The sequence below is a fragment of the Mchenga conophoros genome, linkage group LG14 (assembly GCF_057382185.1).
Source record: "Mchenga conophoros isolate Kocher_MC1m ecotype Shallow Benthic linkage group LG14, M_conophoros_male_GT1.1, whole genome shotgun sequence".
In the NCBI taxonomy this organism is placed as follows: Eukaryota; Metazoa; Chordata; class Actinopteri; order Cichliformes; family Cichlidae; genus Mchenga; species Mchenga conophoros.
In genome coordinates, this window is record NC_140539.1 from 13,137,695 (window position 1) to 13,152,396 (window position 14,702).

Consider the following 14,702-nt stretch of genomic DNA (forward strand, 5'->3'; position numbering starts at 1 on the left):
CCTGTGACTGAGCTTGACAGATAACTAGACTATAAATATTCTAGGTTTACAGCGAGTTTTATTTAGCTTTGGGAAGACAACCTGGGTGTGTGCACCTCGATCTACTTCAGATTTCCACAACGCTACCTGGTGTCGCAGACTGCTGAGAAAAAAAATGCCCGAGAGAGCCCATCTAGAAAGTATTTTCCTTCTAGCCACAATCCTGAAACAGATGACGTTTGGATCGGAGAAGAAGAATGTGGGTCTGGCTTGTCAAAACAACGGCAGACAATAGACCGCCACCTCCACACGCGCCATCACTCTGAGTGACATATCAGCAGCAGCGAAAGCAAGCAGGCAGGCAGGCAGGCAAACACAAGTTTACTGTTGAGAAAAATCTAATTTATGAGTTTGGTTCAGTCACAGGAGTGATTCAGTGATCATGAGAAGACGAGGAGGAATTCAGGAGCTGATTGCTGTTTGCACAGCATCCGCCCCTCCGCGCTCAGGTCGTAGTCCTGTCGATGGTGAACAGCCGGCGCTATGAATCATAAAGGTGAGAAGAGACAGACGTGGATAACAGAAAGTGCGCTTATACTTTGGTGCAGTATGGGTGGGGACTCTTTATTAAAAGGAAAAGCCGTAAAACTTACAGCAAGAAAAGTTCAAAATCTATCCACTCTAAAGTTGTCCAGTGGGCCGGGTAGGAGCCTTTACTGAGCCGATTTAGGACCCAGGGCCTTATGTTTGACACCCCTAGCGTGACCTGGGGAGAGCAGGCACGTGGCGGGACACATGACGGCCACCGGCTAGTTGTTTCTATGTAGGCACAAAGTATAACAACCTGACGCCGCACGCTTTCTTGTTTTTTAAAAGGTTAAAGGTCGGCGCCGGATGTTTGCATCCTGACACGCACCGCTGGATATGATCTAGAAAAGCGTACGCGTGAAAACAGCCTGTGTCTGCTGATAGAGTCCACAAAAGGAAGGCCAGTGAGTTATGATCAGTCATGTGCTTTAAAAAAAAAGAAAAAAAAAAAGTTAGACTTCCTGTTTACAAATAAACCAGAAGGTCTGACGACAGGATCTGGAAATTTATGGGAACTTTATGATTACTGGAATACTTTTCTTTGTTTTGTTTTTTGTTAAACAACCCTGAAGATTCTGTTCATGCACAAAAGGAAGAAAGAAAAAAAAAAGACCCCATGCAGCTGCGAAACCCTGATTTCTTGCACCACCTGAGGCTGATACAGAGAATGGTTGTAGAAAGGCTTTCAGTGATGCAACACATTCAAAAAGCTATTTCTTCTCCAGAAACATTGAGGCTGTGTAGACTGATGCACCTGTGAGTATTTGGAATTAAACAGACTGAATTTGAAGCTTCGCGTGTGGAGGCTGGAACATGAAATGTGGCCAATGGCAACACAAAAAGCCTCAAATTAAGATAATATTGTCACTCCTTTTCAGGAGTTATGAACATATAGCGCTGTATTTATTTACACTTAAGAGTTTGAATACAATCTATACACACTTCTTGTGTTTTGCACCTTTTTCCTTCTTTTAAACACGATCCATATTTCTAAACATTGTATTCAAAGTGTAGGTTAACACTGAAACACCATGTCTACACTTAAGCCACATCTGCTTTACATTTTACTGATGAGGGAAGTGACTTTTGTGGCATTTCCTGTCATGGTCACTGGCTGCTAATTTGTCACAAGCACTAAAATTGTGACACTCGTGTTGTGATCTGCATGTGAGCTAACACAGCCTTCAGGGATCGAAGCTGTAAGTTTTAACATCGACAATTTGCTTTGCTTGTCCTTTTCTTTCCATCACACAAGAATAAAAAAGAAGAAGAAAAAAATCAAGGGATGATTGAGTAAACGCCAGTGCAACTGGTTCCCACATGAGGATGACCCAATTAGCCCACAGTGAGACTTTGTACTTTGTGTTAGGGTTGAATGGGAGTGCCAGCTGCCTAGATCTCCTGGCATTGGCTGAGGCGGCTTGCCGGCATCAATAAATCAGTGGCCTATTAGCCCCTCGCAGTGCAGCCACTCGGACCGGCTGACAAAGTCAAATGACGAGCAATTAAATCACAGGTGAGAGGAAAGTGATTATAAAGCTGAGGCGCAAAGATCCGCCCCGAGAGAGTCCTTAAACTGGGGAACCTACGTCACTGCATCTGCAGGGGGCCGGCATCTTTTGCGCTTCCCCTTTCCGCCCTGAAGCAAAGAGTCATAACGAGCCATCAATCAATTACTCGCCGACGCAACACAGAAGTCCTTTCTGCTTCTTGATATCTACAGAAACATCTTCTTTTCCACAGTTCTGCTTTCAAACAAAGTGTTATTGATACAGTGTTGAAAGCATGCAAAGTCGGGCCTGGCAAGCACCAATCAGCTCTTCTGTGGAAAGCGCGGCATTGATATGCTGATCGTGGTCTGGCTGCGCCCGCTGAAGGCCCAGCGCACAGCACCCAGAGGGAGAAAGCATCTTCTGCCTGCTAAACGAACCGGCCCTCGCTGAGCGACTCCCTTCCCCAACCCTCCGCCTCCCAAAGAGCATGTGACTAAAAAGCGATGTTGGGCGATTTGATTCCCATGTCAGTCCCGGAGACATGTCATCTTATCGTGGTCACTTTATGACGGTCACAGAGAAAAGACAGCGCTCTCGGATATTTTTGTCTCTGGCGCGTTGTCGCACATTTCATGTCAGCATTAGTGCCGAGAATAACTCAAAGCTAGTGATGCTCAATCATGAGAAAATGACTGTGGAAAACCTCGGCAGGGCCAAATGAGAAGGGGGAGAGTAAATTCGGCAACACTTGTTCTCACTGGATTTAAGCAGGAGGAGGAGGCGGCATCCTTAGCATGGGAGTGGAGTGATTAATTTAAGTTATGGTACTATGATTATCTGACAGCAGTTATTTAGGTGTGGATGGAGGAGAGAGCTCATGACAGGCCGTGGAGTCTGCTTTAGCTTCACCCATGTTCCCAGTGATTCTGACTCTGGCATGATATCAACAAGTGAAGCCTCTGGTCTTAAAACCTTCATTATGGCACAGCTAAGAAGGACTGCGTGTCTGTATTTAACAGCTGCATGCTTTCCCAATCCTTTTGCAATGTTTCCTCCTTCCGATTTAACCTCTCAGCACACCCAACAGGGGACAAGAGCCCAGAATGCTTTCACCAAGTCTGTCACTGTTCCCAAACAACAGAGCAGACACCAAACTGCTGTCATACCTTTTGAGCTACCCGTCTAAATTAAAGACGGATGTCTCGGAGGCCGAGGCTGGAGCTGCTGCCGAGACCGGTCCAGCTATTCTGCTATAAAAAGGGTAAACAGCGATGGGATGGAGGAAGGAATGAAAACAGGAAACGTGCAGGCTGTGAATGCAGGAGCCCTGTTAACGCTGAGGTGAGGCAGAGGAGGCACGGTCATTGTGGCTGACGCTGTAGGGGTGGAGGTGAAGGAGAGAAGGGGGGGGGGGGGGGGGGGTTGCAGGCACTCAGTCAGGCTTCCTGTCTTGGCACACCCTCCACTGCCCATTTCCTGCCTGCTGAAAAATGCCCAAATCCACAGCACCCCCGCCTTCAGCTAAAACCTTGCTCAGTCAAGCCAGACAGGGAGCAGCTGAGACCAAACACTTTGCTCTGTCTCCATTTCCTGCCAGATCCCCTCCAGGTGTCTTTGTGTGAATACACTCAGACCTTTAGGAACACGGATATTTAAAAATGGGCAGTCAGCGATCGCTAACAGATGACCTGAAATAACAATCTAAAAAGAACATGCATATCTCTCCCCACTTCACAGACCGTAATATTTAGACACAACTTATCAAGCACACACATCTGTTTGCAAACACCTGCATGCTTACATGTGAAGCGCACACACACTGTGAATAGCATTTTCTGCTCAGCTGATCAATAAAAGTCTGATATTCACTGAATATGTGTTTTGTCTCCAGCTCAGTATATAGAAAAATCCAAAATGATCTTTAATTCATATACTATCAAATGTTTAAAGAACAATATTTGTACTGTGTCTTATCTCTTTCTAAAAACCTTTGGAGTCTGCACATGGTGTCATACCTGGAGAATACAGTACTGTGCAAAAATGTTTAGCCAGGCCTCACCTCTTATTAAATTTGGCTTCAAGTAGCCAGACTTTAATGTCTTTTTTTAAAGATTACAGTAAACCCAAAAGCAAAGTCGCCAGCTGGAAAACGAAACCATTGAGCTCAAAGATGTGAAGGGGAAGTGCAGATTTGGAGACAAGCCTTTCTGTGTTTGTTCTTATGAAACCTCCCTTTTACATATACACACATGACCTAATCCAACTGTTTAATCTAAAAACACAGATTACAGCAGTATGATATAGTGGTGTAAACATTTTTTTTGGACTATACCGCCGATGAGCATGGTTCCGGTGCACTCGGTATCTGACTTCAGGTTTCACACACTAAAAATATCCGCCTATTTCCTCGAAAATAAAACAACAGCCTTCATGGTTCAACGTGCACAAGTAAAAGTATACGTGGTAAAACTGAGAGCTCGCCTTACCGTGGTGCATTTCACACAAACAAGCAGCCTCCTCAGAGGTCACAACACCATGAAATAACAGTTTTTATTTATTCTTTTACAAATCCATTGAAAGAAAAAAAAAAATTGGATAATAACAGGAAAAGCGTTTTTGGCCCAAACATTTTTCCAAGAGCGACTCCACCCGGCTGAAAAGGTCACCGGTCTGAACAGAGCCCTCTGTGTTGCTTGTTTCAGGACCATGTTATGTGTCGCGTCTGACGTGCAAATCTGCTCCCGTGTGAGCCTCCTCGCATCTCTCAAAATTCAGGCTTGCACTGACGCAAAGAGGGCAGAGTGAGAGTTTTTTCTTATGTGCACGCAGGGAGCAAAAATTACAAACCCATGCATGCTACACAGGTGTCACTGCAGGCACTGAGGGAGCATTATCAACCCAGCGAGCTGAATCTGGAATGCAATGTACAATTTTATCATAGAGTGAAGGTGAAACCAGCCACCAGCCTAGTAACAATGGCTGCCAGTCATGTGCAGGCCCCTGAGGCTGTAACTGGGAGCTTGTTTTCCACCTAATGCACCGAGTATCTCCTGTCCCATTAATAACGGGGCAATGGGTGATGCAGATAAGCCCAGTGGGATGTTGCAGTCTCATAAGAGCCCACTAAAAAGCATGCAAACATACAGCTCCGGGATGTTTGGAGCGTGCGACCTAACAGCAATGGGTTCGTCGCTGAGGGTAGAGGTGGAGGGTGGCAGCTGGTTAAAGTCACACGTAGGTCGAAGGCCGGGCTCCACCACAATTAAACTCTCAGCCCTTCATCCCCGTGGCAGGCTTTTGAGCCCCTCCTCTCTTTGCAACTCTGCGTGAAAAAGCCTCACGGCCTCGCCTCAACTTCCTGAAGACGTATCAGTAAAAGCCACATCTGTGCACCTCAGCTCACCCCACCTCACAGCACAGCAATAACCGAATCTACACAGGCGTCACAATCATCTGCTTCCGTGGCTTCTTTTTCATTTTATCTAAAACAAACTGTTTCAGCTGATGCAACAATGGGGCAAACGTTCAGCTGCACGTTAGCACAAATTTCTAATCGGCCAATCAAATGCCATTAACTCAGTGCATGAAGGCATGTCGACATGTAGAGAAACTCAAGACGACATTCTGAAGTCCAAACTGAGCATCAAACTGAGAATGAAAGGTCATTTGATTGACTTTAAACGTAGTGTGGTTGTTAGCCAGAGTATTTCCGAAAGTGCTGATCTACTGGGATTTTCCTACACAACCATCTCTAGAGTCTGGGGAAAAAAAGAGGACGAAAATATCCAGAGAGAACAATTCTCTGGGTAAAAATGACTTGTTGATGTCAAATAAGAAAGCCCGGAGTACCTCGAGCTGATAGGAAGGCAACAGTAACTCTAGCAATACTTGTTAGAACCGAGGTATGCAGAAGAGCATCTCTGAATGCACAACATTCAGATGCAGCAGAAGAGCACACCAGGTGACACTGCTGTCAGCTAAAACAGGAAGCCGTGGTCCGGACTCACCGGAAATGGACAATAGAAGGTTGGGAAAATGTGGCTTGATCTGATGAGTCTCTATTGCTGCTGAGAGATTCTGACGATGGCGTAAACAACACAAAAGCATGGATCCATACTGCTTTGCATCAATTATTCCGGCTGCTGCTGGTGGTCTAATGATTTGGGGGATATTTTCAGAGCACCATGTCACCAAGCTCAGATCATCTCAAACTGGTTTCTTGTACATGACAGAGTTCACTGTACTGACATGAACTCGACAACCACCAGGTCTCAATCGAACAGTGCACCCTTGGGATGTGGTGGAACAAGAGATTCATATCATGAATGTACAGCCTACAAAGCCACAACAACTGAAGGAATGTTTCCTGCACCTTGTTTAATCTATATCATGACGAATTAAGGCAGTCCTGAAGGTAAAAAACAAATAAATAAAAGAGTCCGGTGAGTGTATATTTACATAAAGAAACTGTAGGTCTATAAGCATTCATCCATTCTTTGCCGCTTATCCTTTTCAGGGTCGCGGAAGGGCTGGAGGGCTGTCATCATCTCTAAACAACACACCCTGCATACCTTCAGCCACATTCCTCAGTGTTTCATCTCTGCTGTGCATCACCAGATTACCTGTGGTGGAGCGGTGATGCACAGTCTGCAAGACCCACTGGACAGTGGCAGAAACAACATGTAGAAAAGCTTTGATTGAAATACTTTACACTTTCCCACTTTTTCTCGAGGTTCAGCTAAAATAACCTGTTAATTGCAACTGGAAGGTGATGCCCTAGGAGGCTTTCCATCGCTACACCTACCTACACCATGTCTACACGTGACTGACTTCACGTGGGCGGCTGAGGTTTTTTCTTTCCTCACAGCTGAGAGACTGATTTTCCTGTTCCACCTATGGACAGCCTGTCAGGATCCGGTGCATCGTTGCAGAATTTACACTCGCTGTGCTTTTCCTCCACAAACCTTTGAGTCTCCAACCTGGTTGGGGATTACTAGAGAGTAGGCTTTCTCATCAAACCACACACACACACTCTTACACTTCAGTACAAAAGGCTAAAAGTGCAACCCCTTCATCCACTGTGAAAGGCTTCTTGTGCACCTGCTTCAGCAGTCCAAGCTGCACCTCTTTTGCCTCATCCCCATCGCTCTGAGTCAAAGGAAGATGAACAGGCAAATGTGGAATAAACTCCACATCGATCGCCAGTTTGGAAACATCACTGCTTGTGAAGAAGTTGTACTTTAAATTCACCCTTAGAGCCCCCAGTCTCTTGATTCTGTGTTATAGAGCTTTAACTACACACTCAGACTGGCCTTGAGGTTTGTCAATAAGATCCTGTAATTGATATTCATGGCGCATTTAAACCATGCTTGCAGAACTTTTTCCTCTAACCTGCAGCATAAACAGAGCTCTGGTCAACACAGGAAACATTTCCAGGTCTCAGAAGAACACTATATTAAAGCCAAATGTGTGAATGGCTTCATTTACTTGCAATAGAAATGTAAAGCCTCCAGAGAGTAGGCTGCATTAACACAATCGTGTGCTTTCTGACTCTTGGTTTCATCATTTCCCCGACTAAATGCAGCTGTTCTTTCACTACAGCAGCTCGCAAAACCCTGGAATAAACCCACGGGAGACCTCCGAGCTTTCACAACAAAACCCAAACTTCCCACGGACGCATTTAGCTGCCATGTAAACAGCAGACAGAGCAAGTCCCTGCTTGCACCGAGCCCAACTTGCATGTATTCACCCTGCTGAGTGTAGTGTGTGCGCTCAGGACTTCTTGGACACCACCCCCACCTCCACAAAAACATGCAAACCCTGTCGCTTTCTCCTTTTTTCTCTTAATATCCGTCCTTAGCTCACATAAAGACAACCCGATCGGCTCTTCGGGACTTACGATTTTGCTCAGATCCATGATCGTCCTTCCAAGACGGCGAGCGGGGGATCCTCGGAGCTGCTGGCTCTCTCCTAACGCGCAGTAACGGGAAAGCGACTGAGCCTACAAATGCATTTGGGAGGAGAAGAAGGGGGGAGGAGGTGGCGAGGGCCGTTAGCTCAACATGTGTCCCGATTTGGTATTAAAATGCTGCTCTATTCTTCCTTTGCTTCCTTCCGCGTCCAGTCTGCTTTTCTCCGCGAGCTCTGCGCGATCTCTTATCGGCGAGGACTTTCAGCATCCGACCCGGCGAGGAGCTCAAGCTGTGTGGGAGGAAAAACCCAGAGGACTACCGCTACCGATAGGCGCTCATTTCACTTTAAAAGGGGCAAAAGAAAAGACAATCACCCCACTCGCATGAATCAGCCCTCGTAGGGGCAAACACTGAGGCAGGAGGCTACCTTTATTTTGCAAATAGCCCGCTCTCCTGTTAGACAATAGTAGCATGGAGCCTGCAGAGTGGGATGGCTCAAACACGGTGGGTTTCAAACTGGGGTCCGGGGAACCGCCGGGGGTCCTAACAGGGAGAGAAACAAAACGGGGTGGGGGGTGGTTGGGGTTTGCAACTGCCACTGCTGCTCCATTCACTAGTAGGAGTAACAGATGATCACCTGATCTAAACTGCAGCAGGAGCCAAAAGACCATCTACCCCTCCCCTATCTCCAAAAAAATAAAGAAATTTAAAAAAATTTAATCATCTTCCTCACCGTGAAAATCAGAAAAAGCAGGAAAGAGAAGAAGATGTGGGAACAACAACAGACACTTAGATCAAATGTAGCCAAAAGAACAAAAAGGCTGTGGTACAAAGAAAACTCAACAACTCAACTATACTGACAGTATACAGTAGGCCCCCTATATTTCCATACTTTATATGCACACACTGCCTTAAACCCTTATCTTGACTGACTACAGTTAAGCCTGGAAAAAAGCAACTTTCAAAAGGTGAAAAGTGGGGGAAAGGAGCTCAGCGTCCACCAGGAGATCACTCCTGGGCAACTGATGCCCCCATCTGGTGCCTCTGAGAGTCTTCAGTTATTCTGTGTTTGTGTCAGCCTGCAGGATTTGAGCTTCACAACAGCTTAAAGTTTCAGGCCCTTTTGACTCAGAAAATTCTGGGAGAGTCGTCTATAACAGACCCTCCATAAAGATACCATTTTAACATGACATAGCAGGTAAAATGCAGGTGTTACTAATCCCGTAAACTAAGCCTCTGTACTGAAATATGAGCTTCATTAATTCGATCAGCAAGTCCTAGATGCTTTTCTTCATACCTTTGTTGTAACGAGTGGTTATGAGAGTTACTGTTGCCGTCCTATCAGCTCAAAGCAGTGTGGTCATTCTCCTCTCACCTCCAACATCAACAAGTCAATTTTTACCCAGAGAACTGACCAGCCCAGCCCGTCTGGCACCAACAACTATGCCACATTCAAAGTCACTTAAATCACCGGGATGATGCTCGGTTTGCATTTCAGCAGGTCGTCTCGACCACGTCTGCATGCCTAAATGCATTGTGTTGCTGCCACGTGATTGGCTCATTATACAGTTTCATTAACGTGCTGTTGCACAGGTGCGCCTAATAAAGTGGCCAGTGAGCGTATATAAACAGCATATTGACTAACTTCAATTCACATTTTAGGGACCAAGTGTGGACTCAGCCGTACACACAGAAGTGTCATCCTGATGCCAATAACTAGACTGTATAAAGTTGCCAGTGTGTGCGAATCTGTGCAAATCTGCGCAAAACATCCAGGCAGAGTGACAAAGACTCATCCTCAATGAAAAAGAGACAGTACAACCGCCAACATCAACGAGGCAGTCTGGGATTACACAACAGAAGACTCGGAGACAGCCAGTGAGCCCACAGGATCCATTTTTAAAATCCAGGCCAGGCTTTCAATCACAGCTGACCAACCAGGGCCAGGCCAGCCACAATAATCAATATGTTACTCATTAGACTATCGGGTGTGCGCATTAAACCTCCAGGCTGCCCAGCAGTCAGTCTAAAAACAATGCAGGCTATTTTCCACCGAGTCTCCTCACTTCCTGGTACGGCGTGGGCCCATCGCCGAGCATTTCTCACATACAGCAGTCCCACTCTGTCTCTGTCTTCATTTTGACTCAGCAACACTCATCTCTGTTTTTGTCTAACCAGCTTTAAAAGGACACATCTCCGAGTTTCAGTCATTGTTTTAATTTAGCCGTATGAAGCATGTAAAAGTGCTCAAGGTGTTTCAGCAGTTAAATCAGATGTGGGCTAGGATTGCTGAGTAAGTGCAGTTCAATACGGGCTGGCTGGGTTGTGCTGTCAGCATACATCATGTGCCATCTTTTTTCCTGTTCCAGTAAACCTCTCACAGTCCACTTGAACCGTGATGTCATACTGCACCTTCCTGACTAAAGGTTAAGGACCAAGAAGAGCAATGGCTCACCTAACCTGCTGATTATTTGTGTTAAACTTCCTACTCAGCAGCCATATGACATATTAGAAAACGTGTGTCATATCTCTTTAAGCAGGTGTGGCTTGGAAAAGGTCGTTGTACCATGTCAAAACACAGTCAGGGGTTAAAGTCCTCCAAATGTCTCTTGTTTGAACTCAAGTGTTATGATGTATGTGCATGTATGTGTAAATGATTCCTTCATTTACAGCTCGGTTTTAAGAGCTGGAACGCATTTTATACGTGCAACTTGTTAAGCTCAGCAAACTGTGCACCACATCGTCACCGGAGCGTGCATGCATTCAGCCGGTGATACAGAAAGTGCATAAATGTTCTTATACTGCCAGGTCTCTGCTATACACCTGTTCAATCAATACACTTTATTTGACTCTGATCTGCCGAGAAATCAAAGAGATTTCCACGGCTCCTTTATTTTGCTTCGGGGCAGTAACCTTTCATGTTTCAAAGCACAGAGCTTCGATGAGCAGCCACCACACTAGAAATAAACATCAGCACCGAGAGCGCACTTAGCAATAAAATAAATACATTAACTCGAGTTTAAATGCTTATTTTTACCGCTCTGAGTGTTAAATCCTGAGATTATTACCCCCCTCGTATTATTTGAAACTGTGTGACATTTGACTGCTATAGTTATAGTATAGTTGATGTTCTTTAAAGATTTTATCTCCATCATCATCTGATAACGTCTCTGACTGGAGCAGGCAGCGCTCACAGGGACTCTTTCGTGTAGAGGAAGAGTCATATGATGCGTGAAATGCCCCTTGTTAAGTGAGCGCTCACCGAGAATGACGCAGAAAGTCGGGCTTAACAGAGAAAGTTGATAAACACTGTCATCTTCCACCCGGGGTTTTAGGTTGGGTCAAGCCAGCTAATGCCGAGAAAGCCCAGCTTTGATGAGCTTACTTCAAACTAGCAGGGAATTTTCAGCCCCAGACATTTATGTGTAGAGGAGACCTTTGTTATTGTGTCAGCAGTAAAAAAAAAAAAAAAGCTTTCATTTTCATGCTGACATTTGGTATTCGTGTTGGCATGGTGACCATCAGGGCAGGACCTCTGGACTTATTATTATTATCCTGAAATGAGAATATTGTATTATTTGAAATGAAGAAAACCTGACAATGACATAGTTTGTCACATGGAGTAAATGGAGTTGTACTCTTATAGTGCTTTTCTGCTCTGTTTGAGCACTCAAAGCGCTTTCTTACTACAAGCCTCATTCACCCACTCATACAACCATTCTTTTTCTTTTAAGCTAACTCTGATGAATGCATCAGGTTCAGTATCTTGGCCAAGGATCCTTCGCCGTGCAGACTAAGACTAGAAGAGCCAGGGATCGAACCTCCTGATTGGCAGACCTCCTTGCTCTACCTCCCACGCTGCAGCCGACGAATCAAATACAGGCGGCTGAAGCAGCCCAATTCCCCTAGCGCGCTCTTCCACCGGTGACGTAGCTTCCAGTCTGACTTTTGACCTCTGCTGCGACTGAAACAAACAAGCACCCCGTCTCCACCTTTCACTGTACCGTGCTTGTAAAACTCAGCAGGGAACTCCAAAACAACCTGTAATTCAGAGTCATTGTTATTGCCACCAGAAACTCCGCAGTGCACTTTGTTCCACTTACTAACCAGTCACTCACGTCCCGCTCCATTATTCCACGCAGCCAGCGCAATGAGGCCACAAACCACCACCCGCCGTTTCTGCTCCCTCAGCGCCTTTAATGGTCTCGCTTTCGTGCTCGTCTGCGTGTATCCCGCATGCATGCGGATATCCCTCGACAACTTCCTGCGCATTCTGAATCGCAGGATGTCAAAGAAGATGACGAGGACTCGAGACAATGAGCGGCGGAGGGGAGCAGAAGGAGGCAAAGACAAAAGATGAGGGAGAAAGAGAGGCAGGAAGACGGCGTGATTAAAAAAAACCCGCCTGTCTACAAAGACCCCTGCTGATTCCTGCTTGTGCCCAAAGGCCGCGATCTTGCTCCTTGCCTGAATTCCAAAGCTGCCGTGACACCAAACGGAATTAAAAGATCGCGCAGGCCTGGGGGACAGGCCTTCTGCACTAAGAGCAGGTTATTTACTTCCTACAAATCAGCCCAAGGATTAATCAGACTCTAGTTAAACATCCAGCTTCTACTACTCCTCCAAAACACCAGGAACAGGACTGCAAACTCAACCAAAACAACCTTAATGCTGGCAGTTCAGTTTGATAGAAAATAAAGAGAACATTAACAGTCAAACAGTCAAAGCACTTTTATATCCAGATACAGGAGTGCCCTCAGTATGGACAATTAAAGGGGAAGGATGAGGCAGACAGACAGTCTGATTTTAAGGCCTTCATTATGTAACATGCGTACAATGTGGTGTCACTCTGTGGCTCACTCTGCATATTCCAACCGAGGAGCTGGTGCCCCAGAAATGTTCCTCAAGCACTAATTATGGTTCCTATTGGTCCATAGATTACTACCTACGCCAGCTTTCAAATGAAAAACCTCTCCTGTCCTCTGGGAGCTCAGGGACCGGGAGCTGGCATCTTGGACATTTCGGAGCCTGAAGATAAAAGATGATAAAAACTCCCGCTGGTGTTCATTGTGTTATTTACTCCTTTGTTTTCACTAAAGCTTTGAGGCTACGATTCAACCCAAACCAAAACACAGAATGACGTTTCAGACGAACTCCCCCGGAGATTTAATCCGCCTAAACTCTAAATGAAAGACTCGGTCGCTGTTATGAGACTAAACATGTCATTAAAAGTGCTGAGTGCTATCAGGTTGCCCTGGTTCGTGCTTTTTATAACCCCGAGTGGACATGACAGAGGGGATTTTGCACACAACAGAAAGGATCGGGCAGGAAGTTCTCAGGATGAGCGTGGTTAGAAAACCACAGAAGACATTTTTTAATTTACGCTTAATTTACGCCTTGAACTTGTCTCAACTAACAGCAGATGATTCTGGAGTCATTTTTAAGTTGTTGTTGTTTAACTCAGTGGGTCTAAGCCAGGGTGGGCAGAGTAGGCGGGGTACTTCTCCAGTACAAAGGGGTTATATGGTTGGATAAACTCAACTAATCGAGGGAATAAAAAAAACCCAAAAGTTATCATTTAATTAAAGAGCTGAGTGGACAAAAGGTTGAAAGTCAGTTAAAAGTAATGTGTAAGATGTATAAAATGGACAGTTTTTGTCTTGTATACTGTATTTCCATGTATGTTTGCAGGTGTTTTAGTAAATCCCTGCACCTATTTCAAATTTTCCTGGCAAAACATAAACAAACGAGAGGTACACCGAGAGCTCTGCACACTGCTCTATATTACGGATGTTGAAATCGGTCTTCAAGGGAAAAAAATAGCATGTCAGCTGAACTAAGTGCATGAAAGGCTAAAACAGTATGTCGTGAGGGTAAATCAGATAAAGAAGCGTTGGGAATAATCTGGGAATGCCTGGATTCATTCATCTGCAAAAAAGCATTGAGGCTATGATTAGGGGTTATTATACCGAGTCATTTTTGACACTAAATAGTCCAAACAAACTTGAACATATCACTGATAACCAGCAAAACAAGACATTTAACAGAAATAATAAGATTCTGTTCCAAACGGTAGAAACAAATAACATAAAAAAAGTTTTACATCTAAGGTGAGCTTGTTAATGTGAACGGACGGATGAAAAAAAAGGGGAAAAAAGGAAAAAGCTGGTGAAAGAAACAAATATCTAAAAGCAGGCAGGCTGTTGGGATTTCTATAGAGGTGAAAGCCAGCCACCCAGCAGATTTAGGCAGCTTTAGAGCACAACAGATCAGATGAGATTATCTCTCGTTGATCCCTGTAAAGCAGACAGCACATTCATTGATTCCTGCACCTCCTGCCGCAGCTCTGGATCCTCAGTCAGAACCCCCCCCCCAACAAAAACCCCCAAAACAAAACAAAAACAACAACCACGAGGAACAAAAAGCAAACATAAGCATTTCCTCTCATACGGGTGACAAATCCCAATGAGTATTATCTTAAAAATTACACCTTTACGAGGCGGAAACTGACTCCATTAGTACGAAAACAGTAGTATGATCTGCCGACAACACATCAAACTTGGGCTTGTTAAAGCTTGCCTGAATATTTTCACCCTCCTTTAATGGGAGATACACTAGAGCAAGACAAAAACACCTTTCTGCTCAGACACATTTACTTCCCCCTCCAGTTTCCTCGGAAGCTGGAGCAACTATGTGCCTGCATTACGTTGCCATGCTGGCACCTTCCGCA

The 14,702-nt window shown here is 45.2% G+C and overlaps 1 protein-coding gene across 2 annotated transcripts in view; it reads right to left on the reverse strand.

The window, feature by feature from the left end:
* hip1 (huntingtin interacting protein 1) overlaps positions 1-14,702 on the reverse strand; it is a 50,140-nt gene that overhangs the window by 34,018 nt on the left and 1,420 nt on the right. The window contains exon 1 of one of the 2 annotated variants that reach the window (XM_085245361.1): positions 7,960-8,472. The exons of the other annotated variant lie outside the window; for it this stretch is intronic. Within the exon in view, the coding sequence (XP_085101487.1) occupies positions 7,960-7,977 (18 nt within the window). The 5' untranslated portion in view covers positions 7,978-8,472. Of the gene's footprint in view, positions 1-7,959; positions 8,473-14,702 lie in introns of those variants that run through there. 2 annotated transcript variants of the gene reach the window in all.